General features: G+C 42.6%; 1 protein-coding gene across 1 annotated transcript in view; it reads left to right on the top strand.

Annotated features, from left to right (window-relative positions):
- TBC1D5 (TBC1 domain family member 5) overlaps positions 1-26,331 on the top strand; it is a 533,564-nt gene that overhangs the window by 290,779 nt on the left and 216,454 nt on the right. Inside the window, exons 5-8 of the mRNA XM_060248746.1 lie at positions 20,383-20,491; positions 20,945-21,034; positions 21,135-21,206; positions 26,036-26,103. Coding sequence (XP_060104729.1) covers positions 20,383-20,491; positions 20,945-21,034; positions 21,135-21,206; positions 26,036-26,103 — 339 coding nt within the window. The remainder of the gene's footprint in view (positions 1-20,382; positions 20,492-20,944; positions 21,035-21,134; positions 21,207-26,035; positions 26,104-26,331) is intronic.

Raw genomic sequence — 26,331 nt, 5'->3', positions numbered from 1 at the left:
ACTTCCTGGTCCCCAAAAGGGACGGGGGTCTGAGGCCTATCATGGATCTTTGGAATCTGAACAAATTTATTCTGTACCAGAAGTTCAGAATGGCCACGCTGCAAACAATTCTGCCTCTCATCAAACAGGGAGACTGGATGGCGACTCTGGACCTCAAGGATGCTTACTTCCACATCAGCATCCATCCGACGTTCAGGCGCTTCTTAAGGTTTGCAGTGGGTGCTCGGCACTTCCAGTTCAGAGCCCTTCCATTCGGCCTGTGTACTGCTCCACGAAGCTGATGAGCGTTGTGGCTGCCCATCTTCGTCTTCAGAGAGTTGTTGTCTTCTCATACATCGACGACTGGCTTCTTGTGGTGAAGTCGAGAGAGAGTTTAACAACGCACATCGCCATCACTCTGCGTCTTCTCGACACCCTGGGGTTGCTGGTCAATCTGGAGAAATCCCATCTCACTCCATCAAGGACAGTGCAGTTCATAGGGGCTCTGCTGGACACAGACCAACACCGGGCATTTCTGCCTTCGCAGAGAGCAAAGGACATCATCAGTTTGGTTCAGCTTCTCCAAAGGCGGCAGTGGGGCACAGCCCAACAGCTTCAGCGAATGCTGGGGTTGATGGCGGCGACGACAAGCGTGCTGCGTTTTGCAAGACTACGAATGAGAAGCCTTCAACTATGGTTCCTGCGCCATTTTCATCCTCTCAGAGACTCACCTCGAAAGAGGTTCTCCATCCCGCCTGCAGCTCTTCAATCACTGCAATGGTGGGAGTTGGAGAGCAACATCTGCCAGGGAGCTCCCTTCCATCTTCCGACCCCTACTGTGACTATCACTACCGATGCTTCCCTGTGGGGGTGGGGAGCCCACCTGGGAGATCTCTGTGTGGGAGGTCAGTGGGCACCGAGGCTGGTTCGGTGCCATATAAATTATTTAGAACTGCTGGCGGTTCACTTTGCCCTTCGTTCCTTCCGCCCGCTGGTGGCGGGACAGACTGTGGTGCTGCTTACGGACAATACCACTGCCCTGTGCTATATCAACAGGCAGGGGGGGACAGTGTCTCGTCGGCTCTGTGCGTTGGCGATGGATCTCTGGATGGAGTGCCTCCAGTTTGACATTTTTGTGAAGGCGACTCATCTTCTGGGGGTCCTCAACATACAGGCCGACTCTCTCAGCAGGGGTGGGGCTTCTCCACACGAATGGGAACTATAATGGCGCTTCCTAGAGCCTGTGTTCCAGCTTTGGGGGTACCCACAACTGGATGTTTTTGCAACAGCCGAGAACAAAAAGTGCCCGTTGTTTTGTGCCAGAGGGGGTGCAGACCCAGCCTCATTGGGAGACGGGCTCCTACTTCCGTGGGAGGGTCGGTTCCTTTTCTTTTTTCCGTCTCTACCTCTACTGACGAGGGTGGTCCACAAGTTAGCGCAGGAAAAGCCACGCTGCATCCTGGTAACTCCTTGGTGGCCCCGCCAGAGCTAGTTCTCGATCCTGCTCCAGCTGTCGAGGGGGGTCTTCTACCAGTTTCTGGCAGAACCGGACCTGCTGTCGGCTCAGGGCGGGCACGTGTTTCACCACAACGTGCCGCACCTGAAGTTGACGGCGTGGTTCATCGACCAGTATGTTTTTCTAATAGGGTCCAGCAAGTCCTCCTAAGCAGCAGGAAGCCTTCCACCCGTGCTTCCTATGGAAGGAAGTGGAAGAAGTTTAGCAATTTTTTGGCCGACTCTCCTGTGCCGCCTGGCAGCGTGGGCTTTCAGCAATTTTTGAGTTTTTATTGGCCTTAGCAGATGAGGGTCTAGCTCTCTCCTCTGTCAAGGTCTATTTGGCAGCTATTTCTGCCTTTCATGATTCAGTGGAGGGTTACTCTATTTTTGCTCACCCTCAATCAAAAAGGTTCCTGAAAGGGTTGTTCAGGCTTCACCCACCCTCGAGGTTCTCCCCACAGTTGTGCGACTTGACTCTGGTTCTGGACAAGTTGACTCGCCCATTTGAACCCATGGCAACGTGCTCCCTACAACTTTTGTCATGGAAGACTGCATTTCTAGTTGCCATCACTTCTGCATGTCGTGTGGGGGAGCTCACGGCGATGCGTTGTGACTATCCTTACCTCGCTTTTTGAGAAGCTGGGGTTTCTCTAGCTCCAGACATCACTTTTCTTCCCAAGGTGGTTTCTCAATTCCACCTTAACTTAGAAGTTTGGTTGCCTACGTTTTACCCTAGCCCTTCCTTGGATGAGGAACGTAGATTGCATGCGCTGGACATTAAGCGTGCTCTACTGTTTTATTTAAATCGTTCACGGGACTTCCGTAAAGACAAGCAGCTTTTTGTCTCATATGCTGCCCCCAGATTAGGGTCCAAGATTTCGTCTCAGAGGCTTTCAAAGTGGCTTACGGAGACGATTAAACTTTGTTATTTGTTGGCGAAGAAGCCTTTACCTGGACCTGTTCGTGGGCACTCCACAAGGGCGATGGCCACGTCGGTGGCGTTCCTGAGAGGTGTGTCCCTTTCCGATGTCTGCAAGGCGGCTAGCTGGTCTTCTCCGCATGCCTTCATGAAGCATTACGCGCTGGACGTGCATGCTCAACAGAGGACTCGGTTGGGAACTGCGGTGCTGCAAGCTGTTTCTTCAGGTTGACCGTCTTCCCTCCTCCAGGTATGCTTTGCTTGCTAATCTCCCATGGGTGTGAAGCACAGAGACCACGAAGAAGATAGACAGGTTGCTTACCTGTAACTGTAGATCTTCGAGTGGTCATCTGTGCATTCACACTACCCGCCCTCCTTCCCCACTGTTGACGGTCTCCCTCCAGTAGGGGCTTCCAGCGGTCAGGAAGGAACTGGCGGGATCCCCACGCCGGTGCCGGTGGGCATGCGCACTGGGACGCCCGGGCATGCCCATTGGCGCCGAGCGCAGAAAAATCCCGGGCTTTTCAGGTACCGATTCGGGGATCGGCGCAGGCGCACTATCTCATGGGTGTGAATGCACAGATGACCACTCGAAGATCTACAGTTACAGGTAAGCAACCTGTCTTTCTTCTATACACTACTTAAGCTACCTAATAAAAATCAATGTTCATCTACCATCTGTGTTTTCAATGCTTCCGTATCCATTGGAGTCAAAAATAATTACCCCTTGGCAATACAGTTGACATCACAAACAGGATATGGTATCAGTGCCGTTCTGGGGAAGGAAAGCTGCAGAAGATGAAATGCATAGCATTGGCTAGAAATGCTACTGGGGAATTTTTCAACAAGGGAGGGGAGGTGTTAGGGTTATCCCCCCCTTCCAGGCTCCCAGACCCAAGTTCTAATTTGGCAGGTAGGCAGGGCCAGCACGTGGGAGTAGGCCAAGTAGGCTGCCCCTCATCTCCCTCCCAGCACCCGAAGAAGCTTTCTGCAGATGCCACCTCCCCACTGCCCTGTGCCTCCCTCCCAGGACCCGAAGATGCTTTCCGCGGCGGTTGCCGCTTTCCGCTGCCTTCTCATGGCCACTGCCTTGCGCCTACCTCCCAGCACCCAAAGAAGCTTCCTGTAGCCGCCGCTGCCTTCTGCTAACTTTTTGCCACCGGCGCCAGCCGTGACTCTCAGCCCGACCCTCCTCTGCTACAAAGAGAGCTGGTGGGCTGAGAGCTCCTCTCTTGTCCCCCAGGCAAAGCTGACCCACCCCCCCACCCCGTATGTTTTTATTCTTTCTTTCTTTTTCTTTTCCCCCTCTTCCGGCTTGCAAGTGTTCCCTGCTTGCCATTGGTTGGACAGGTGGTGTCAAAAAGTTGTCCATCAGGCACTTTTGATGCAAAACCCAGCCAGGGAGAGGGGGGAGAAAAAATGCTCCATTGAACACCAAGGGAGGCCTGGGGTTTAGTTGTGTTAGTTCCGGTTGCCACAGCCACACATCCTCTTTTTCACTGCCCTTCGTACAAGCAGGGGAGGATCCCACCTGACCCAGGAGAGGAGAGGGGAGAAGGTCCCCCTAACCCTGGATGGCATGGAAATGTGCACTTGTCAAAATCTGTAAAGCCAAATGGTTTCTGTGCTCAATTTCTGGGGTTGAAAAAAGAAAGACAGACAAACTTTTGGCCATGTATGCCAAACTTCAAGTTTCACTGCAAAGGCTGCAGTGTCTGTGCTAGGGTTGCCAGGCCACCAGCAGGGAAGATAAGTTTACTAGATCCAGAAACTCCTGGAGATTAGGGTTGTGCCTGGAGATGACAGGGAACCTCAGTGTGGTACAATGCCATTGAGTCCACCTTCCAAAAGCATTTTCTCCAGGGGAATTGATCTCTGTAGTCTGGAAATGAGTTGCAACTCCAGGGGTCCTGAGGTCTCACCTGTAGGCTGACACCCCTAGTTCTGCTGTATCTGTGCAAGCCAACCAGCTGTTCTGTGCTTTTGCTTCTTTGGCAGTCACTTCTGCAGTGTTCTCTGCTGCCTAAGGTACCAGCCATTCTTCTTTTTTTTGGCTGTCTGAATTTAATTAACTCAGTAATGCACTTTTTGCTGGATGTCAGTGTTCTCTAACTGTGAAATCCAGTGGATGTGATGTATTACAATAGATTTTTATTTATTTATTTATTTATTTATTTATTTATTTATTTGGTCTTTATTTGTGTAATCCCAGTTTTTTGCACTGTTCATTGTACATATTATGCTGTCTTGGCTGACTGGATTTTATCATCAGTGCATGGTTTAAAATGGAATCTTGAACATTTGAATGTGATTTCTTTCATGTTAATATCAGAATGCTTAGTCCATATTTTCAGCCTCATGAACTTTGGAGACAAGATTTTTTGTTTTCTTTCCAACTGTACTCTTTGCATTCTCTTTATGTGTGATGTGTTTTCATTATGTAGACCAGAGATTCTCAAACTTAGTTGCATTGACCTTAAAAAAAAAAGCTGTGCACCCAGATCTCTGTGCATGTGTGTTTTGTTGTTCCTATGGGAGTATACTGGAAATGAATTGAAAGGCAGTGTGGTCATACTGGTTACATTGCATTCTTGTTGGCACTGAGAGCAGGGCCCTCTCCCCCCATGTATTCGTACATACCAATGTTCCCTCTAAGCTGCAGAGACTTGTGAGCAAAAACTCTACTTTGTGAGCTATTGGCGTTAAAGCTGTGAGCTACTGCATACATTAGTGTGCTCTGGAGTCATCCTTCCTGAGCTAAGACAAAAATGTGTGAGCTGGAGGCTACAAATCTGTAAGCTAGCTCACACTAACTCAGTTTAGAGGGAACACTGATTAGTACCTCCATGTACACTGTTCAATTTAAACATCTGTATCGTGTTCTTCAAGGATCTTGATGCCTGAGTGGAGTGAAAGAGTGGGTTGGTGGTGCCGAATGTTTGTAGATCTTGTTCTTGAGACTACTGGCCTGTTTTGGCATCTGAAGGCAGCTCTGGTTTTGTGCAAGGATTAAAACTTTGTCATAAAATATTTTTCTGTGAGCAAATAGAGCTCTGTGTGTGGTTTGTGTCTCATTCTGATTTATTTACTGTGGCAGCTGTCTTTTGGGGCTTGGATATGCTGCAATCCATGTTTGTAGATCTGGACATGTAATATTTGATCTTGAAATATATTGCACTGCAAAGGATTATTTGAAGTTATTTGTGAGTTGTGTACTAAAACTATTTTCTACTTGAGAGATAAAGGCAAAGACTGATGATGTCATATTATCACCATTTTTTTAAAAAGTTAAAATTTAAATTAAATATGTGAAAGGTTTCATGTTTGGTGTTCTCCATTTTTCTTACATTTTTTCATTTTTTTTAAATGGGGGGTGGGGGGCGCTAGTACAAGTCTCGCCTAGGGCGCCAAAAAGCCTAGCACCGGCCCTGCACGTAGTGTTACTGAAAGACGCTGCCTGATAAAATGGAGTACCCCAGTGCAAATAAAGAGAGAGAGGGTCTCCTATTTCTGTTAAACAAAATGGAGTCCGACCAAAAGACAGGCCAAGAAAACACTCCATCTAAACAGGTGGAGCGGACCCAGTAGACAGGTTGTTTTGGTTGGCGCCTGAATTCTGTCTCTCAGCATAATCTCACCCATTCCCCCTCTAGCGCCTCCGCCCAAACAGGATGCATAATAGCATGGGAACTGCGGATAAGTATTACTCTGATCTTCTGCTACTTGCCAATTGTCTCTTCCTCCAGTCTGTCACCTCTACCTTGCAAGTTCCAATCAAATGCATAATTTGATTGATCCTACCCTTAAAAGTCTTTGATCCCTTTTCCGAGTGTCAGACAAAATCCGGTAACAAATTATTCTGTCCCTCCAAGTCTATCATACTAGCGAAATGTGCAAAGTTTCCGAACATTGTGATTCAAGGTAGCCATCTATGGAACATCAAAGCCCCTTGGTAACTAACGACCCCCATCTGTCGAACCCCTATATAGTTTGGGTCAAAAACCCACCTTGGTGTGCATTCTGTAGGGCGCCATTTGCAGTCTGCACCACCCTGTTGCGCCCTATACACCCAATTACAGGAGTATTACGCTGGTCGTTTGCGTTCCTCTCCGTGTATTTTTCCATTGAATGGACATCTCCTCTTCTGGATCAGGTGAATATTACCCGCTTCAACAACCGTTGAATTCCTCTATAGATAACCTCTATTTTTCTTAGTCTCTTGATTGCTTGTACAAAGATCTGTGTGTGTGTAAATCATCTTGCTACATATTTTAAGTAAACATTATAAAGATGCAATTGCTTGGACTATTCTTGGCTGAAAACCCGAACTCCGTATTATTGAAAGCAAAGATCCTTGCTCCTAATTCACTCTACCTAGTCTCTTAGCTAAATTCCCCATCGAAAATAAGAGACTTAAAAGCATTGCCTGTAACAGTAGGGCTTGCTGGGTACTTCCTTGCTGGAGAAAGTCACACAAAAGATTCCTCCTTCAGTTTATTATATTCCAAGCAGATATCAGGTAAAATAGACATTTGTAAATAAAGAAATCTACAGTGTACACACCCAGACAAATAAGGTATATATTCTGGCTACAGTAACAAGGCTCCCTGGCATTGATCAGCAGCCCCAACGTAGATTTAACCATACATTTTACATCCTGTTAAACACACTTAACATGCAGGTCTACCATTGGGGTAATACAGGCCAAACTGACCCAATTTACTGATCCAAATCCGTCCCCTTCTGGCTTCCGGTGTGAGAATCCAACAGAGCTGATGTCTCCTGAATAAGGAGAGACCTGAATAAGGGGAGAACTTAATTCTTTGTTCAGGGTAGTAAGAAGCCTTTATGGGCTTCCTGCCTGCATTCCTCAGACAGAGATATGCCCAGGATAACGCACAAAATACTTTGAGCCATGTGACCTCAGCTGATGATTGATCTCTGAAGCTTTGAGGTCCGGCGTAGAAAAGTGGCGTCGTTCAGCATCTACAAAGGATTAAGAGCCATTTAATTGGCATAAGCCTGTTTGGATCTCACTTTCTTTTGGGACTGATAAACTTCTGAGAAGTGACAAGACCAAAGTTTAAGAGGCATAGCCATTAAGGTACTTTGATTGTAATCTCTCGCTCCATGACTTTTCTAAGCTAATCTAAATAACATTGGAAGGTGGGGAAAATTGAATAATAAAGAAAAAGAGGTGAGGAAAAGGAAACTTGACACCTGTACTCTGTTAAATTAAAGACTTTGATAGAATCTGGGAATGAAAAGAATTGTTTTTAATACCTGAGGTCGCTGACGTATGCTTCGGTGTTATGGCTCTGCACTTGCAATTAACATAACAAGCATCTAAAGACCGCGATATTTGGAGAACGTGATCTGGGCTCAGTGAACCAGGAAGTAAAAGCTGAAGGTGAGAGGAGCAAGAAGAAGGTCTTTGCTAGGGATTTTTAACCATAGAGAAATTGCGATCGCCATTTTAAAGAGGGAAAATTGCCAAAAATTGTTAAAAATCAATATCTCAGCCCAGGAAGGTAGGAGAAGGACGAAATTAGTCTTATTTTAAACAGCAAGTTCTAAGCTACTGGACTTGGTGCTGGATTTAGAATTGGAGTCTTTGGATTTTTTGAAGGTTTTTTTTATGTCAGAAGAAAGACTAACTCGTGCAAGATCTCATTCTTTGGACAAAATGCAAAGTCAGTTTGATACCATGGAGGCCAGAATCATGAAGGGTGTGGAGAAGATGTTAACAGCTTGCAAAAAAGAGCTTAAGGAGGACATTAAGAAGTTGAAGATTTTAAAAATGAGCTGGGTATGGTTACAAACAGAGTCAAAGATGTTGAAGGGAAAGTTGATGTGCATGCTTCCACCTTATTAAAACTTCAAGAGAAGTTAACAGTTCATGACTGCAGATTAATGGAAACTCAAGTGCGTCTGAGAGGAATACCTGAAGGGGAGGGAACTGATTTAATGGATTATATGGTGAAAGTAATTGCTGACTATTTAGAGGAAGATCCTGAAAAGTCCAGAAACATGTTGGACAGTATCTATAGAGTTAATTCATCATATGCAAAAGATAAAGGCTTACCAAGAGATATAGTTATAAAACGAAGGACAAAAGATATGGCAGGGAAAATTCTAAATAAAAGTTTTCAAAAGGCTCTGATAGTGGAAGGGAGCAGAATCAAAATAATGAAAGAGCTGCCAAGACAAGTGATAAATGACAGGAAGAAATACAAGAGATTAACAGAGAAGCTACGTGCAGAGGGAACAAGATATAGATGGATACTACCTGAAGGTTTGGGCTTTGAGCAATGTGGAAGAGGGATTACAATAAAAAATGAGCAAGAGATGTGTAGTTTTTTTTGAAGAGAATAAAGACTTTGCATCATAATAGATTACAAGTTATTATCTTGGAATATAAATGGACTAAATTCACCACAAAAACGAAAAGCAACATTTCATTGGATTAAAAAACAAAAAAATGTAATATAATTTGTTTACAGGAAGTTCATATACAACAAAAGGATTACAAATTTTTGTGGAACAAACAATTGGGGTTGGAATTTTCTTCATTGGCGGATCAAAAGAAAAGCGATGTGGTCTTTTATATTAAAGAACAATTAGAACCAAAATTGATATTTAAAGATAAAGATGGAAGATATATAGCAGTGGAAGTGATGATGGATGCAAAGAAAACGTTATTAGGACTATATGCACCAAATGGTGCAAAAGATGCTTTTTTTAAAGACATTCATCGACAGTTGGATGATGTGTCTTATGACCAGATCTTGATGATGGGTGACTTTAATGGAACAATACAAAACAATATAGATAGGTCTGGCCAAAAGAGCAATAATAAAGAAGGGAGACTGCCAAAATCATTTTTTGAGTTGGTTAAACAAGAAAGCTTGGAGGATATTTGGAGAAAATTTAATCCTGAAGTAAGAGACTATACTTTCTTTTCAGCAAGACATAATACTTTGTCCAGAATAGATATGCTATGGGGCTTTAAAAGATTAGGCCTCATAACTGGAAAAGTGGAGATTCTACCAAAGGTATGTGCAAATCATAATCCAATATTTTGGGCTACAAAATTGCAAAAGAAAACAAGAAGATGGAGAATAAATGAAGATTTGCTACAAGATAAAGATATTCTATAAAAAGAAACGATAGCGTTTTTCCAAATAAATGACACTGAGGATATAGAATTCCAGACGGTTTGGGATACTTACAAAGCAGTAATGGGAGGACTATTGATTACATTGAATAATAAAGATAAGAGGGCTAAAGAAAAGCGGATGTTGGACATACAAAATGAAATAAAGAAAAAAGAAGGGGAACTAAGAAAAAGACCAGTGAAAAAGAAATTAATAAAGGAAATTACTATATTACAAGCTCAAGTAAGACATTTGTTGAATAAAGAATTAGAATAGAAATTAAAAAGTTTGCAACAAAAATCGTTTGAAGGTGCGAATAAACCTGGGAAGTATTTCGCTTGGAAACTGAAGAAAAAGAAAGAAAATAAAATTATTAATAAAATTGTGGCTAGCGGAAAAGAGATAGTAGACCAAGAAGGAATTAAAAGAGAATTTTTTAAATATTATGCAAACTTATTCAAAGGTGTGAAAATTAAAAAAGAAAAAATGGAAGAGTATTTACGAAATATTAAAATAGCATCCCTGACTGAGTATATGAAAAAGATTTTGAATGATTCAACAGAAAAAACTGAAATTGAAGCAGCAATAAATGTAATGAAAGTAGGTAAGGCTCCCAGGCCGGATGGATATACAACTAAATTTTATAAAATTCTCAAAGATGAGATAGTACCAAAATTGCAAAAATTGATGAATACAATAAGAATAAAAGGGGAAATTCCAAATACTTGGAAAGAAGCTGTAATCTTATTGATTCCCAAGGAAGAGAGAGATGTCACAAATATAAAGAACTATAGACCAATTTCATTATTAAGCAATGACTATAAGATATATACAAGAATCTTGGCAGAACAACTTAAGCAATATTTGATCAATTTTATAAAGGAAGACCAAGCGGGATTTCTCCCTAAAAGGCAAATAAGAGACAATGTAAGAACTGTTGTAAATATTGTAGAATATTATGAGAAGCATCCAGAAAAAGAGGCGGCGTTATTTTTTGTAGATGCAGAAAAAGCCTTTGATAATCTGAACTGGGACTTTATGTTTGCAGTAATGGAAAAAATAAGTCTGGGAGAATATTTTATAAGAATGACAAAAGCAATATATATGGATCAACACACAAAATTGTGTATAAATGCAGACCTGACAAATGAAATGAAGGTGAGCAAAGGTACAAGACAAGGATGTCCGCTTTCACCATTGTTGTTTATAATGACTCTTGAAATTCTGCTAATGCAAATACAAGACGATAAAGAGATAGAAGGATTGAAAATTAGAGGATTTTTTTTATAAATATAAAGCATTTGCAGATGATATTGTGTTCATAACTGAAAATCCGATACAAGTGGTACCTTTGTTGCTAGCTAAGATAAAAGAATATGGAGAAATGGCAGGACTATATAAATAAAGAGAAGTCGAAATTTTTATGTAAAAATATGCAACTAAATAAACAGAAAGAATTGCAGAGTTTGACGGGATGCGAAGTCACTTCTAAAGTTAAATATTTAGGTCTAGAAATAACTATGAAGAATATTGATTTGTATAAAAACAACTATGAAAAGTTATAGCGTAAGATGGATAAAGATATGATGAAATGGAATAGACTTAATCTGTCCTTGTTGGGTAGGATTGCTGCAATTAAGATGAACATTTTGCCGAGAATAATGTATTTGTTCCAAACTATTCCGATTGTGAAAGATAGTAAACTATTTAATAAATCTGCCAAAGAGCTAAATAACAAGTATGACTGGTTTCAAATGCAACAAATAAAAAGTTTGATGGAAAATGATATTAAATCTGTTGGAATTAGACGTGAGCAAACAGAATTGGAAAAGGTTCTGTTTGGAGATAATGAAAAATTAATATCGAAAATATATAAATTATTGTTGAAATGGTCTACAGAAGAAGAAGTAGCAAAATCTCAAATGATTAAATGGGCAATTAATGTAAATAAGGAAATACAGATGGATACATGGGAATATCTTTGGAAGAACTTGAGTATATCAACATGTCAGAGCATTAAAGAGAACTGTTTCAAGATGATGTATAGGTGGTATATGACTCCGAAAAAACTGGCAAAGATGAGAAAAAAGATGTCGGATAGATGTTGGAAATGTAAGAAACATGAAGGTTCTTTTTATCATATGTGGTGGACTTGTGGAAAAGCGAAAAAGTTTTGGCAGATGATACAACAAGAAATATCTAAAATTTTGGGATATGATTTTAAGAAAGTTGCAGAGGCTTTTCTGTTGGGACTACAAATGGAAAAATTTCCAAAAGAAGATAGAACTTTAACCTGGTACTTACTCTCAGCTGCTAGGACATTGTATGCGCAGTTATGGAAGCAAGAAAAAATACCAGAGAAATGGGACTGGATCGTGAAAGTTTTATCGTGGAGTGAGATGGATAAACTAACAAGAATTTTAAGAGACTATGATTTGGAAGTGTTCAAAAGGGAGTGGAAGAAATTTAGAAGATATATAGAAAAAGAGTGGAACCTAAAAGGTCATTGGACAATTTTTTAATAATGAGTATGAGAAAAGGGAGAAATTGAACTTTGATTGGGTAAGGGTACCTTTATAAGTGAACTTAAGTATATAACTTCAGCGGGAGTCTAGTAACGGAGGGAGGGGAATTAGAAAATATCATATGGGTTAGGGATAGTAATGATATAAACAGACATTGTTACCATATGTTATTAATAAAATTGTTTAAACAAAAAAAAGAATCTTAAAAAAAAAAATCCGTCCCCTTCTTTCTATCTATGGGGGGCAAGATACTCTCAGGAATTCAAGAAAGCTAGATTCTTTTATGCTATTTATTTAGCCTCTGATAGTGTTATTACTAACTCCTAGAAAGTATAAACATCCTTAAAAGCAAAAGTCGTTGTTAGGGAAACTGCTCTCAAAATGAGATTGGGGAATTAGACTGAGAGACAGTTGTCCCAATAGGAATCTTTGTTATCTGTGTATACGAGGCTCAACCGATCAGAGAGTCAATGCTCAATAAAGGACTCTAATTTAATAAAATCAATTGTGATTTATTTGAAACAATAGTTCTTTCATTCAAGATACAAAATCAATCACACATTCACACAGGTCTAGGAAATATAGATAGATCAATAGGGGAACATATATGGATAAACAGACAGGGTAATATTTACCATCGTAGTCTTCCAGGAAGGTTTCCAATGGCGACTTAAGAGGACAGGGGAAATGGACCCAACACTGTGGCCAGAATTGGGGATGGATCTAGACAGCGGGTAATAGGGGTTGCTGAATAGAAAGCACACATGAGTGGAGTTGGGTCAGAGGTTAAATAGGCTTCCTCAGACCCTTAGGGACTGGGAGGTCCAAGGGAGGAGAGATGGGAGGTTCAAGAAGGCTGGACATTGCTTACTGACACCTAATTGGATGCCTGCTTTGGCCAATGAACTTCACCTTAGTCCAGTGAACCTGGAAATTTCCAAGCTGCAATGTTGCCTGGGTTGGCCCCAAGGTATTAGACTGGGGTAAGAATGGGAATGACTGGATACTTAAGTTTAAATGGGATTAACTAGGAGGGTGACAATAGGTAATCAAATGCTGGCCTAGGTACCACCCGGGTTAGACAAAAGACATGATGAAGACAGGAGATGTCCTTCCTCTTTCTCATCTTCTGCTGGGCAAGATTTATTGTTCTGGTATTGCTGAGCAATTAGGATCAACAGTGGAGCTATTAATCCATTCTTAAAACAGATGGGTTGCTTGCAGGCTCAGGGTGTGTACGTGTGACTTTCCCACTAAGAAGGAATGAGTTCAGCCTGGCAGGGTAAGCTTGGGTCAGGAAAGCAAGCTGGATTCTGCTGTTGTTAGCTCTAGGTCCATGGAGCCAGGCTGGAAACATGGTGGCTTCTTCCACTGCAGTGGCCAAGACTGGGCACACAAGGAGCAGCTGGAGCATGTCTGTATTTCTGGCTCACACCCTTCAGAGATGTAGAATGCAAAGCTGCCACATAAGCCTTAGAAAGTGTAAGCAAAGTCCACTTCTTAGAGCAGATGTGTGAGAGTCAAATCTCCAGGCACCCTGGCAACCACACTGGCGATCACGATGTCCACATGCATGAAAAGTAGGGGGCTTTTCCTCACATCGTGTACAAGAAGGCCACAGCTCCCACAGAGCTTTGCAGTCTCCTGGAAGACAGAACCAAAGATTCAACTATAGAGGTAATTTACTATAGAAATAAAAGTAACATAAGTTTAGCAGGCACAGAGGCTCCATCCAGCTGTAATTCCGCAACATTTGTTCAGCCCTTTTAACTTGAACCCTTAAAAATGGCACTAGAGATGTGTTAAAAATCAGAAATATCAAAAGGTTTATTTAACATTATGGGGAAAGGTTAGGTGAAATCAGGGACTGAAATTACTAGTTTAAGCATAGACTTTTGTTCTTATATATCAGGCTAATGAGAGGTTCTTAATTTCTTTACAATTACTTCTTTATGTCTGAGAAAGGGTACCTGCACACAAAAGCTCATACTTTGAATAAACTTTTGTCAGCCTTAAAGGTTCCACTGGACTAAAAATTTGTTTTAATATCTTTATATTGAAATGCTTTTGTTCCAGTATTCTACAGTAGTACCCTTTTTAAAGTAAAACGTACACTAATACACATTGAGTAATTGCTGACTCTTTTGGTGCCCAGAAGACTGATACCCTCTTCCCAGTACCCAAACCCCTTCTCTTGGAACACCAGTACTCATCTTGAGTTTTTCACTTACTTTTAAGGTCTCTACAGGCAGTTTCTAATTGCACCAGACCAGGGAATTCTGTACCCCTCAGTGATAATTTTTCTTGTTTGACTGGGTAGAAAATCTTCTCTCCCTAGAGATTCTATCCCCTTTCCTTTGACCTGAATGGGATCATCTTCTGCTTTCCCAATTTCCTTGCCAAGCTTTCCCCCAGTTCTCTGTCTGTGTTCAAACTGCTCTCAGCTAATGCTGAATTCAGACTGTGTTCAGTCAAGGCTGAAATATGACTCTGTCAGCACTAAACCCTTTTTCTATCAGGGCTGTTCTTAGATGGTCTCAGTATACAGTGCTCGGCCCTCTTCCAGTCTGCGTCCCATCCCGAGGGTGGCAGGTAGTGGGGCTAAGAGGGATAGCCAGCTTCCGTCATTGGTGTTATGTAATGCCAGATCCATAAATAATAAGACCTCAATCCTTAGGGATTACCTGCTTAAGCAGGATATGGACCTGGCTTGCGTGACCGAGACCTGGGTGCGGGATGGAGAGACGATGGCTCTCTCCCAGATGGCGCCCCCGGGTTACTCGGTCTTTCACCAATCACGGACAACTGGCAGGGGGGAGGGGTGGCGCTATTCATACGGGAGGGTTACTCCTTCAGGGCTCTCCCGGCCCCAACGATCGAGGGCTTGGAATGTGTCGGTCTGGCGTGGGGAGTGGGGGAGGGGTTGGCGATTTGGCTGGTGTACCGTCCGCCTAACGCACCAGCCAGCGCCTTACCAGCCCTGATGGAGTCGGTGGCGGGCTGGGCGTTGGAGTTCCCAAGACTTATGGTCTTGGGTGACTTCAATGTCCATGCGGATGACATGGCCTCCAATCAGGCGCTGGACCTAGTGTCTTCCATGGCGACACTGGGACTCTCCCAATTTGTCACCACCCCCACGCATCAGGTCGGGTACATGTTAGACTTGATCTTTGCGTCCGGGATTTTGGTGGACGGTATCGCAGCAGAAGCGGTGCCATGGTCGGACCACCTAGCCCTCAAGGCTCGTGTGGGTACGCCGCCTCAACCCTGTATGGGCGGCGAGCCTATTTTGGCTCATCCGCGGAGCCTGATGGACCCAGAACGGTTCCAAAGGGCTCTGCGGGACCCCTGGCCCCCTAGAAATTCCCTTGACAGCCTGGTAGAGACCTGGCATGACAGGCTATCCAGAGCCATCAACGAGATTGCACCCCGGCGTCCTCTGCGCCCCCGAAGTAGGCTCGCTCCCTGGTACACCTTGGAGCTACGCCAGCTGAAACAGGGACTCAGACGACTTGAGAGGCGGTGGCGGCATACTCGTGACGAAGCGACAAGAACATCCTATAGAACGTTTATGAAGTCTTATGAGATGGCAGTCAAAGCCGCAAAGAAAGATTACTTTGCGACTAGGATTGCATCTGCAAATTCGCGCCCGGCACAATTATTTAGGATAATTGAGAATCTGACCACTCTGCCCCAAGGCAGACCAAATATGAGAGAATTGGAAATAGGCTGTGAGGCTTTTGCGAAATTTTTTGCAGATAAAATCTTGTTGCTCCGCCAGGACCTTCCTGCCACATTGGATGCAGTACAAGAACCCGGGGCTCCGTGCCTGTCTTCTGATGTTACCTTGGATCACTTCGACGCGCTCAGTCTTGGAGAAGTCAATGAAATTCTCTCAACTGTACGCCCTACAACTTGTGATCTTGACCCATGCCCCTCCTGGCTAATTAAATCTTGTCAGAGGGAGCTCAGATATCCTATACGGGATATCATAAATAGATCCCTCTTGGAAGGGCAATTTCCAACATCTCTGAAAGAGGCCATGGTCTGCCCTCTCCTAAAAAAGAGTACAGCAGATCCGGCCGAATTGGCAAATCCTGGCGAACAGCTGCAGAGCTTTTTAGATGACACTTCCGCCTTAGACCCTTACCAGTCCGGCTTTCGTCCGGGTTATGGGATGGAGACAGTGCTGGTCGCCTTGGTGGATGACCTCCAGCGGCATCTGGATCAAGGCGGTGTGGCGGTGCTGATGTTGTTGGACCTGTCGGCCGCGTTCGACACGGTCGATCATCGGCTACTTGCCCACCGGCTCGCCGACGCAGGGATAAGGGGGTTGGCCTTACAGTGGCTCTCCTCCTTCCTTGATGGACGGGGACAAAGGGTGGCAATTGGAGGGGAGCTGTCCCGGAGGCACCCACTAGTGTGTGGGGTGGCACAAGGGGCAGTTCTCTCCCCGATGTTGTTTAACATCTACATGCGCCCCCTTGCCCAGATTGCCCGGAGGTTTGGGCTTGGGTGCCATCAATACGCAGATGACACCCAGCTCTATCTACTAATGGACGGCCGACCTGACACCGTCCCAGAAAGCCTGGACCTAGCATTGCAAGCCGTGGCAGGTTGGCTCAGACTGAGCGGGCTGAAGTTGAATCCAACGAAGACAGAGGTCCTTTGCTTGGGTCGCGGTGCTCTGGGAAGGGAAATCCCCTTGCCGGCTTTTGACGGTGTGCTGCTGAAAGCAGCCCATAAGGTCAGGAGCTTGGGGGTCCTTCTGGAGCCTTCACTATCAATGGAGGCACAGATAGCGGCCGCTGCCAAGTCCACGTTCTTTCATCTTCGACGGGCGAAGCAGTTGGCCCCCTTCCTGGAGCGCCGTGACCTAGCAACGGTGATCCATGCTACGGTCACCTCAAGACTAGATTACTGCAACGCCCTCTACATGGGGCTGCCCTTGTGCCGAACTCGGCGGCTGCAGCTGGTGCAGAACGCGGCGGCTAGGCTATTGTTGGGGCTCCCAAGGTGGGAGCACATACAGCCGGGGCTACACGGACTGCACTGGCTGCCAGTGGTATACCGAGCTCGTTACAAGGTGCTGGTTATTACCTTTAAAGCCCTATATGGCCGAGGACCTGCCTACCTGAGGGACTGCCTTTCCCCATATGAGCCCCAGAGAGCGCTGAGGTCAGCTGGGAAAAACCAGCTGAATATCCCTGGGCCAAGGGAGACCAGATTGAAGGCCACCCGAGACCGGGCCTTCTCTATTGCTGCTCCACTGCTGTGGAATCAACTCCCAGAGGAGGTGTGGGCCCTGTGATGCTTAGATCAATTCCATAGGGCCTGTAAGACCCACCTCTTCAAAATAGCCTTCAACCAATGACAAACCGGGAAGTGCCATTGAAAATGCTCTTAATTACTGAATTCTGCTGAAGACCTAACGCTTAGTACCATGTTGATATTGCTATTGTTAATTTTAATAATTGTAAATTGTTTTAACTGTGATTTTATAGGTAAACTGTTGTATAATGTATTTTATGTTGTAAGCCGCCCTGGGCCTGCCCCGGCAGGGAGGGCGGGATAGAAATAAAAAGTTATTATTATATTATATTATATTATATTATATTATTATTATTATACATCTCTTCTCAGCTTCCAGCTCTCTAGACTTTTGTTGTGCTCTGCTGATGTTAACCAACCAGGTTGCTTAGAGCAACCTGTCGTGCAAGACTCTCTGGTTCTGTGAAGAATTAGGCCTTAACAGTCCTTTAGTTAGTTTAGCTGTCATTTACAGTGGGAATAAGGACTAATGAGAGGAGCTCAACTCAAGTACATGCTATTTCACTGGCACTGTTGAGGCAAGTCTTTTGAAAATGTGGGTGTTCTTTTGGGTCAATAGAGAGATGTCCAAAGGAAAGGTTATCCTAAGCCTTGAACACAAACTGCCAAGGAGGGGAAAGACTGGCAAGATGGAAAGCCAAGTAAAGCGAAGAATAAAGTAATGAGAAGACAATGGTTTATAGAATTCTTGGAAGTAAGGGTGCCTAAGGGTAAAATAGATTGTATTTCCATGCATGATTTGTATAATTATGTAAGAGTACTGTGCCAACAAGAGGGACACAGGCAACCCCAACAGCTCTGCCAGAGGAGTCACTGTGCCCAAGATGACTATCCCCCCGGTGAAAGAATGGGGAGTGCTCTTTGCTATGGATTAGGTGTGTGGTAAAGGCTAATAAAGACAGTGATAAGATTAAAGAAGACAGCCATTCCTGGGGACCTACACCCATATTTGCCAATGCCAATCCTCAGTGGGTAATAATTTTCATGGAACACAGACAGCTGCAACCAACAAACCAACAATCAGAAGACAAAAAGTAAAGAAAATGGAACAAACCAGCACATAGTATCATAAGATATCTGATGATATCTCAAACTAACTTAAACCAGTAAGCAGAATCAACTCCATAACAACTCTAACTGAACATTAATAACCCATGAATCGTTTTGACCATTCTCCTAAATGCCAAAAGAGGAACTACTATATACCATTTCCTAGTAGGTAATTCCATAACCTAGAACTGCTGTTAAAACTTCCATGTGGCAACCTACTAAACTTGTGATAGTGGTTGAAGAAGGTAGTGCTTCAAAAGGCCAAACTAACTCCTTAAATTTGGCCCAGAAACAAACTGGAATCTGTGAAAGGTGAGCTATGATCAGTGTACTGTGGTCAAAGTAGCTCAACCCAGTTATCCGTATTTTGAATCAGTTGATATTTTGAGAACTTTTCAAAGGCAATCCTACCTACAGTATGTTCTGGCAGTCCAGTCTGGAAGTACATGAAAACTGTTTGAAGGACTGGATGGAAATCTCATATCACAGAATTAGCCCCATCTAATTTTTCCTCAAGGACAAAAAGGATGCAATGCTCAGATAAAATGTCTAGAGTCAGTCTGGAACATTCTCCTGATGTTTGACCACACACAGGAAATTGTAACTAATCTCTAGGAGAAGTCTCAGTAAATATGGGGAATGTATTGGGCCAACTATCTTCATTTGTTGTCTTCATTTGTTGGAGGGGAAGAAGAGAGGAGGTGGAATTTAAATCAAATGAAAGTACTTTCAGAAAAGTATAGAGTCTGTTCCAGAGAAGGCAAACTTAACCTCTTAGCCATAATGAACACACTTTGATCAGAGGTATATAGCTGAAACACATTTTCTGTAATTACTATACAAATATTCTATGCCGCACCTACCTAATGAGAAGTGACATCTTGCCAGTGCTATTTTTCTCCACGACATACCTTTACTCCCACAAACCAAAGAATCTCTTTATTCAAGTAAATGCCTTTGTGAAGTTTTTTCCCCTTTAATCCTGAAATTATCTTTGACATTTCACTGACTGAGGAAAGTCTTTGGGCTATTTAACTTTAGATCCTCAGATGGGTGGTAGTGTTCTAAAGATTCAGTTCGGTGGAAAATAGAGGAAATATAGTTTAATTCTTGTATTCAAATTCACTAAATGGTTTGGGACAATTAATTTCCAATTGTTTCCCAGTAGAGTAGATTTACTTGTACATTAATGAAGCACAGGTGTTAGGCCCCTGGAGTCTCGGTGCCTAGGAGGCATATTTAGGTTGTTTATCTAGTCAGCCGTAGGTACTGCAAGGTACTCAAGCTTGCCTTTAACACTTTATACAGTGAGGGTTTTTTTAATTTTAATTTTTAAAAAAAAAAATGGTAGCACCTGTTAAAATTTCAAAACTGATCATGTAGAAAGAAGAGGCTGTAATAGTAAATAGCACTAAAAGTTAACGGAAGTCAGCTTCTATTATGCTTAACTGCCCAGCTTGATGTTATGAAGAAAAGAAGCTTCATTTAGGCAAATGTGTTATGTGAAGAAGTAATAGTCAACGCCATGCTTCTTGGTTCCATGTTTTGGAATAAAGCATTCTTTTAAATAGGTACTGTTTTATCTATGGGTGAAGCCCAAATGTGCTTATATTAATATTCATTTTTGTTGTTTATTCACTGAACTGCAATACCAACATTTAGAGGAAATGGAATAGCCTCCACAGACATTATGAATTTCAGTAGCTGGCATAATTATAGTGATCTACATATTCATTAAATCCAGGGAAGAAATGTGTCCAAAAAGACAACCATGCGTTTAGAAATAGCACACTGCTAAATATATACATTTAAAACTTCCTTTCCTTTTGTTTACCCCAAATTACTTCATGTTATATTGCTTCTTAGTCAACTAAGTCTTTAATAATAATTTTAAAAGTTCTTTTCTCTTGTTTGTTCTATGTAGTAAAGAATGGGAAGAATTATTTGTAAACAACAATTACTTGGCAACAATACGGCTGAAGGGGATTAATGGGCAGCTGAGAAGCAGCAGGTTCCGTAGTGTTTGCTGGAAGGTAAGAAGAAAACATTTATTTACAGCTTGTGTTGGTAATATATTAAAATAGTACCTGATGCACTTGAAGATCACTTGATATAATGAACCATTGAGTTTTTCCAAAAATATTTTGTGTAAGTGTTACTGTATCCATTTTTATCATTCATCTTCTAAATCTGAAGCACCATAAAGTTAAATTACAAATCATACTGAGATCGTCAAATAACTTTGCCTTAGGAATGGTCCACAGTCAGATGATTCCATGAAATCAATATATTTTATACTGAGCTTTGCAACTAACTACTAAGCATTGTTTGAAAAGTATCCATCCTCTTAAAGTAGTTTCCTTCAGGTTTGTAGAAAGCAGCACAGTAGCTCTGACTGGTTCCATTATTTAATAAATGATTCTGTTTAGAAAGTTGATGGTTCTTGCTTGCCTTTCTAACCAACCAATTATTCATTTGATTTACAGCTATTTCTGAATGTTCTGCCTCCTGATAGAAGTCAATGGATCAGCAAAACAACAAAATTAAGAACACAGTATAACAAGATTAAAGAAATAGTAAGTTGAGTTTAAGACAAAATTTTCATTCCTTTATTCCATATTTAAGTATCTCTAATGTGAGAGAGTCTAAAATGTAAGGTCTTGTTCCCATCTGCAGCATATTACAAATCCCAGGAAAGCTGGACAGCAAGACTTGATGATCAACAACCCACTTTCACAGGATGAAGGGGTAATCAAAGCCTTTTTGTCATCTGCTAAGTATATAACAGATATCTATACTCCTTAATTAGGTTCAGAGTGCATAAACCTTATCATGTGTGGTTGGTCCAAAGAAGATTAAATGAGGTTGTAGTGTGGCATTGATAGACACTGAAATTGCTATAACCTACATCATGCCATGGATTGAACAAAGAAGGGGGAGTAGGCAACTGAGGAGGCAGGGAACTGGCAAATGACCTTTCACAGCAATCAAGCTGTATCCTAGTTGAAATTTTTAAAACTATGGAACAATAATAGAAAGTAACCATGTGAAACAAATCCATAAATCAGACAGCATATATCTAGAGTCAGAAGCAGTAAGATACTCAGCCTCTAGAAGAGATCCAAGGTCTAGTTTTACAGTATTCTGAAGCCAGATTTTCTGGGTCCTCAGTCATTCATATAGGGGACTGCTTGCTTATCCAAAGCGTCTGGTGGCCAGATAAACAGTCCTAAGTAAGGGTATGATTAATCTTTGTAATAATAATAATAATAATAATAATAATATTTTATTTATATCCCGCCCTCCCCGCCAAAGCAGGCTCAGGGCGGCTAACAACATCGATCCATACAATAAATTATACAACAGGTTTTAAAAGCACATTCACTTAAAAACATTCCAATTAAAATTAACATTCCTAGTGCTACTCTGTTAGGTGTAAATACTATGGCGGAATCATTTGTGGGATCTCTTTGTTATCTGCTCACTCAGTAGCTGCTTGAGGCAGGATCATTATGCCTGTTGTCATACTGTCCTATATTCTCAAAGCCAGCAAATTCCGCCTTTTAATTCCCATTCATATACCAAGACCAATTTCCCACTCACCTTACGCTGCTCTCATGTTCCTCTTCTCAGTGGGGCTTCCTTCTGATTTCACACTATCTGCCCCAGAGCTGCAACTAGCATTGGTGTTTTCTGTTTGTTGCATGAAAACACCAATGCTAGTTAAAGCCCGGGGCAGATAGTGTGAAATCGGAAGGAAGCCCGCTGAGAAGAGGAACGTGAGAGCAGCGTAAGGTGAGTGGGAAATTGGTCCAAGTTTTATACTACTGGCTTTAGATACATGTTTTCTGCTTGCCTTGGTTTGATTTGTCTGGAGAGGGGTTTACACACACTATTGAATTTCACCTTCAAGTCCACTATTCAAGTAGCCAAGTGAAAACAAAACTATTGGACTTGATGCTCCATCTCTAAACTCACAAAAAAAAAGTTGAAGATGCTCTTCTCTGCAAGTGGAGCATGCTGTGCATTCAGTCACTCTCAGCTGATGATGTCTTGATGAGCAAGAGATCAGAGCTGGGACTTTGTTTCATTCTCTCAGAGAGTTGCCACCTGTTCGTATTCATTTAAAAAAATGTTAGTCATCAGCTCTTTTATTTAAACATTTCTGCAATTTTAAAAAACAGCTGAATATACCATGATTAATTCTTCCAGTGAATATCAAGTGGAACCAATAACGTTGATATATTGCCTGTTGAACTAGCATCTCTTATTATTTTTAAAGCTTATATACACTGCTTAAGGGGCAATATTTGGATGATCAAGTTGACCACATGATAAGAAACATTTGGGGAGGGTTCTTGCTTCTTGTTACTTTCTCGTGAACTAAGCTATTTTATTTAAACTTTTCATGAATACTGATCAGGCCCTCTTGCAAATGTTTGCAGCTGTGGCATTGTAAAAATATCTCAGGAATGGCTGTTGGCCTTAATTGGACAATATAGCTATACAGCAGTTCTGTAAATGTTTTGTTTTAGAGTTAACACACAGGCTGCAATTAGATGTTGGGAGACACGTATGCACATCTCCCTTTCTCTTATCCCTAGTAATGTATTTGAATACAAAATGTTAGATGTGATGTCACCTTCGTATAACATTTTCTCCTCGCTCCTAAATTATAACCAATGAAGTGATAGCAAAGTGATGTCACATCACATGTTTTGTATTACTTAATATTACTCGGCGGATGTATGCACTGCTGTTTTTGGCAACAATACATCTGCTATAAAGTCTAGTTCCAGTCTTACACAGGTGAGCAACTGATTCCACGCTTAAACCTATTGGAAGCATTTGACATTTCAGCTTCAAAATTTGGCTGCATTTATGCAAGTCACAAACAGAGAAAGTATAAAGGTGAGTTGATAGAGTTCAACCATGAAGTAATGAGGTGGAGTTAAATCCTCAGCAATAGATTTAAAAGTCTTTGCAGAATTGGGATTTCAGATCCTTCAGTACAGAAAGCACAGAATCACAGGCCAGGAAGAACAGAGATTAGGAATATACATGGTGCAATCTAAAAAGCACTTGCAGACCCAGCCCCGAAGGAGTCAAGGAGATGGCAAAACACCACCCAGTCCCTCCCACATTGCATGAAGACAACAGACAACCTTCCAGATTTGAAAATGGCCACAACTTTATAGCTTAAAGCAACTGTTAAGAGCCTTGGCACAGCATGGAGCAAACAGATCCAGGCATCAGACGACCCACCTGCTAGTTTATGAGAAACCCCACCTTACCCTCAGCCCACTTGCTGGGAGGTGACCAGGGGATGGCAAAATTCTGGATTCCATGTGAACAATAGCTACTGTTTTGACTCTCCTGCCACTTGAGATTGAGGATGCCTTGATGGTCACCAAGATGGGCATGGCCTTTGAAACCTTCACCCAAATTCCCTTAAGAGGATCCCTCAAATTTTGGCAAAATGGGGACAGAGGCTGCCTTTCTCCCAAAATGCATCTTGTCCCATGTTGATACTGCCAATGCAGTTGTGACAGCAAAGGAACATACACAAGAAAATCAAAATCCCAACATATAAACAGTACACCTGATGAAACACACACATGGCGCAAGCATAAAGGGTGGGTCGGTAGGCAAAGTCCTTATGCCTACTGAGGCCCATGAAATGCGACAAGCCATTAATTCCTGGTTGGGCTCACCCCAACTAGCCACATCTTAGTCCTGCCACCCAGGCCCCCAGCCTGAGCCAACATGTCAGCTCCTCCTCACCTTCCACAGACCTGCAAATAGGTCTCAAGGTAAGTCTGGCACCCCAGCTTTCCTGAGAAATAAGCTCCATTGTATAGACTTGAGTTAGGGTCAGATTTAGGAGGTTCTTGAGACAGAAGAAAACCAGATGTGTAGTTTTATCATATCATGTATTTACTTATCTAATTTATTTTATTGGATTTATATCCCGCCATGTAGAGGGCGTTACATTAGTCCAATCTCGAGGTGACCATAGCATGGATCACAGTTGCCAGGTCGCCACTGTCGAGGAAAGGGACCAACTGCCTTGCCCGCCTAAGATGGAAAAAGGTGGATTTGGCAGTGGCTGCTCTCTGGGCCTCCATTGTCAATGAAGGTTCCAGTAGCACCCTTGAGCACCGTTGCAAGTGACACACCATCAAAAGCTGGTAGGGGAATTCGCCTTCCCAGGCCGCCACGGCTCAGGCAAAGGACTTCTGTCTTTGTCGGGTTCAGCCTCAGGCGACTCAGCTTAAGTGACCCTGCCACGGCCTTCAGTGTCAGATCCAGATTTTCTGGGGTACAGGCAGACCGGCCGTCCATCAGTAGATAGAGCTGAGTGTCATCAGCGTACTGATGGCAACCCAGCCCATACCTCCTGGCAATCTGGGCAAGGGGGTGCATATAGATGTTGAACAGCATCGGGGAGAGCACCGCCCCTAAGGCACACCACAATTAAGTGGGTGCCTCTGGGATGACTGTCCTCCAATTACCACCCTTTGTCCCCGACCATGGAGAAAAGAGGAGAGGCATTGTAAGGCCAACCCCTGAATCCCTGCGTCGGCAAGGTGGTGAATCAGCAACTGATGGTCGACCATGTCGAATGGAGCTGACAGGTCCAACAGCATCAGTATCGCTGAACGACCTTGGTCCAGATGCTGCTGGAGATCATCCACCAAAGCGACCAGTACTATCTCCACCCCATGACCTGGGCAAAAACTGGACTGATGGGGGTCCAGGACAGAAGCATCCTCCAGAAAACTCTGTAACTATAGCACTAAATTATGAACTTTTAAATACAGTAACGGGTTTTTATGATGTTAAATTTAAGTTTTATTGTTAAATTTAAAGTTTTTACACTTATTATTGTATATGTATAAGATGTTGTTAGCCGCCCTGAGCCTACCTAGGTGGAGAGGGCGGGATACAAATAAAATTTTACCTTACCTTACCTTACTACTGTCCTCTCAATAATTTTGACCAAAAAGGGCAAATTCAAGACCGGCCAATTAAGTAAATTAAATATACTTAGTGTTTTTCGCTGTGTTAGATAAACTGCCTTTGCCAGGGGTGGCCAATGGTAGCTCTCCAGATGTTTTTTGCCTACAACTCCCATCAGCCCCAGCCATTGGCCATGCTGGCTGGGGTTGATGGGAATTTTAGGCAAAAAATATCTGGAGAGCTACCGTTGGCCACCCCTGGCCTATGCTATCATATAAACATTTTGAAAATTAGAACTTGTCTATTAGCCAGATGTTTCCTCCATGGAATCTTCTTCTTCCTTTTTTTTAAAAAAGTATTCTACTTTTATTAATGCACTGGTTAGGTAGACTCCAAGGCCCAGTAAGATCTATTATTACTGTAGAAGTATTCCTACCCCTTTGTGATTCCAGTGGCATGTTACTTTCTCAGATTGTGATTTCTTATTCGATTTATTATTATGAAATTTGATGAAAAGCGCAAAAATTTGCAAGCTGTGATCTTGATAAATGCAACATGTTTCAGATTTGTACAATACGTATACATGCCACTACCATTCTCCTTTGGTTTTTCAGAGTCTCTGGAACAAGTTTTTTCAAGACAAAGAACTGAGAGGAATGATTGAACAAGATGTGACAAGAACGTATGTGGTGTTGTTAAACAATTTTAAAATGTGTATCATGATATAGCCAACCTTTTGCTCACATCCAGCTGACCAACATCTTTACATTTTTGCCCCACATTTCACCAAATGTTTTTGTGCACTATGTGCCATCAAATTCTGACACAGCAATCCTATAATGACCTCCAGAACATCCTGTCACTGATGGCCTTGCTGAAGTCTTGCAAACTGAAGGCCGTGGCGTCCTTT

Source organism: Heteronotia binoei, chromosome 10 (genome assembly GCF_032191835.1).
Source record: "Heteronotia binoei isolate CCM8104 ecotype False Entrance Well chromosome 10, APGP_CSIRO_Hbin_v1, whole genome shotgun sequence".
Classification (NCBI taxonomy): Eukaryota; Metazoa; Chordata; class Lepidosauria; order Squamata; family Gekkonidae; genus Heteronotia; species Heteronotia binoei.
The sequence above is the reverse complement of the archived record's forward strand: the minus strand, read 5'-3'. Positions and strand labels throughout refer to the sequence as shown.